Source organism: Austrofundulus limnaeus, unplaced genomic scaffold (genome assembly GCF_001266775.1).
Source record: "Austrofundulus limnaeus strain Quisiro unplaced genomic scaffold, Austrofundulus_limnaeus-1.0 Scaffold962, whole genome shotgun sequence".
NCBI classification, from domain to species: Eukaryota; Metazoa; Chordata; class Actinopteri; order Cyprinodontiformes; family Rivulidae; genus Austrofundulus; species Austrofundulus limnaeus.
The window spans coordinates 31,791-33,731 of record NW_013953364.1 but is presented as its reverse complement, the minus strand read 5'-3'; the positions used below and the strand labels follow the sequence as shown (position 1 = coordinate 33,731).

The 1,941-nt window shown below is 36.3% G+C and overlaps 1 protein-coding gene across 1 annotated transcript in view; it reads right to left on the bottom strand.

Moving 5' to 3' along the window:
* The window catches only part of LOC106533531 (transcription factor TFIIIB component B'' homolog), a gene marked incomplete in the record, with an annotated part of 42,443 nt that overhangs the window by 27,726 nt on the left and 12,776 nt on the right, over nucleotides 1–1,941 (bottom strand). Inside the window, 1 exon segment of the mRNA XM_014029873.1 lies at nucleotides 541–699. Coding sequence (XP_013885327.1) covers nucleotides 541–699 — 159 coding nt within the window.

Sequence of the window (1,941 nt, the reverse complement as noted above, 5' to 3'; positions counted from 1 at the left end):
TGTCATTAGCACCTCTAGTAATATATTTACTGAGAAAAATGGTGACGTGTTCAATACTTATTTTACCCGCTGTATATATGTATATACATATACATTTTTCTTTATCGTCACTTATCTTTATTGTGATAAAACCTAGAAATTATCGTGATAACTATTTTAGTCCATATCACCCATCCCTAGTACGAAGAAACATTTGCTGTAGTTGCCTGTGTGCTGGTTGTTTGCACATGCGCACTTTTATACCTGCGGGGTACTTCTCAACTCAGCAGTGGGTGTTACCACATGGTTTCAAAAAGTCAGAAAAACACGCAACGAGCGGCTAGATCACAACAAAAATGTTGCAGTTTCACTGCAAACCAGCTCAGTGTAAACGGGGCCGTAGATTTAATCAATGCTTTGAGAGATTTAAGAAAACACATCCAGTGGTTCAGAAAGTATTTTGTAAGTGCTACACACAAACACACATGGGCAAAAACATTACTGCCCATTTCCTGGCCACGGGCGTTAGTGAATAAAATGTTGGATGAAAGTCCTGCTGACCTTTCTTCATCAATGATCAGTGAGCCATCTTCTGCCACTTTCACCTGAGGGACCATCATGGCTTCATCCTGCTCTTCCTCAGCATCTCCTCCCTCTTCTTCCTCCCTTGAACTTGTTGTAGGAGGAAGGACATCAGCTTGTGGGGTTCTCTCTGGAGACCTTTAGGAATGATAGTGAAAATATGAAAAGAAAATGCATTGGTATTAAACATTTTACGACCTATTAAAATTATTTTAAAATATATCATTTTAAATTTAAAACAAAACAAAAAAACATGCACAATAGCTTGCCTTCAGGCCCAGGCCCCACTTGCAAAAGTTATCTGTGATCTCAGTAGGATCTGACTGGTAACACATTCTTCAGACTTTCCTATCACTAACCCTATTGTAAGAAAATTTAGTGTTTGTTAACTGAAATCGGGACGAAACCACATAACTGTTGAATAGATTAAATGTGAAGAGAATGGAACCATACAACAGCAGTGATTGGAGTGAACGCCGGTTTATTCTGTCTGTGCAGATAGGCAACCAACACTGACAAGAAACCACAAGTTCCGGCATTTATATACATGTTCTTCAGTGCCTGGTACGCCCACTACTGGCCTACGGCTGAGTCGCATTTCTTCACTATTTTAGGTTTTATTATTTATCTAAGTCATTGTTTTGTTTTATTAAATCAATAACATAGGTGTATTGGTGATAATTTACTGAATTTTAATGAACACCATATACTAAAGCATTAAAAGATCCTTCTGTGACATGAACGTCTGTGTAAATGTTTTCTAAGGGACAGCTACATTATATCATCAGGGTTCATGCAGTTTTCAATAAGTTAAATTTAAGACCTTTTAAAGACCTTTTAAGACCATTAGTAAAGAAATTTAAGACCAAATCGACGAATTAACAGAAACACTCAAATGGTCCCAGAAATTTTATAATAGAAACCTTTTATTGCTATTAATTTAGTTATTGAAGAATATTTAATTTTTATACAAGAACACTAAATTATTTGAATGAAACAGTCATATCTGACTGCTGTGAACCGCTTTCAACAAAGTGAAGAAAATCACTGATATCAAGTCAAGTCTCATTGAAAACACACTTTCCCATGTTTAAACAACAAGCAGTGAACATGACTGAACTTTTGTTTTTTGAGCAGGTAAATAAGCCGCTGTATGTGGAGGGTTGTATGTGGAGGGTTGTATGTGGAGGGTTGTAGCGGCAAAGAGGTCAAAAACATGGAAGTAAACTGTGCCATTTTTACCTACAGTTATCATGGGATTTGTAGTTGAATCATGACCAGAAGCAAACTTAGCACTTCATTAGGGCTGCAACGATTAATCGATGACTAATCGATTATTAAAATAATCAATGACTAATTTAATAATCGATTAATCATTTT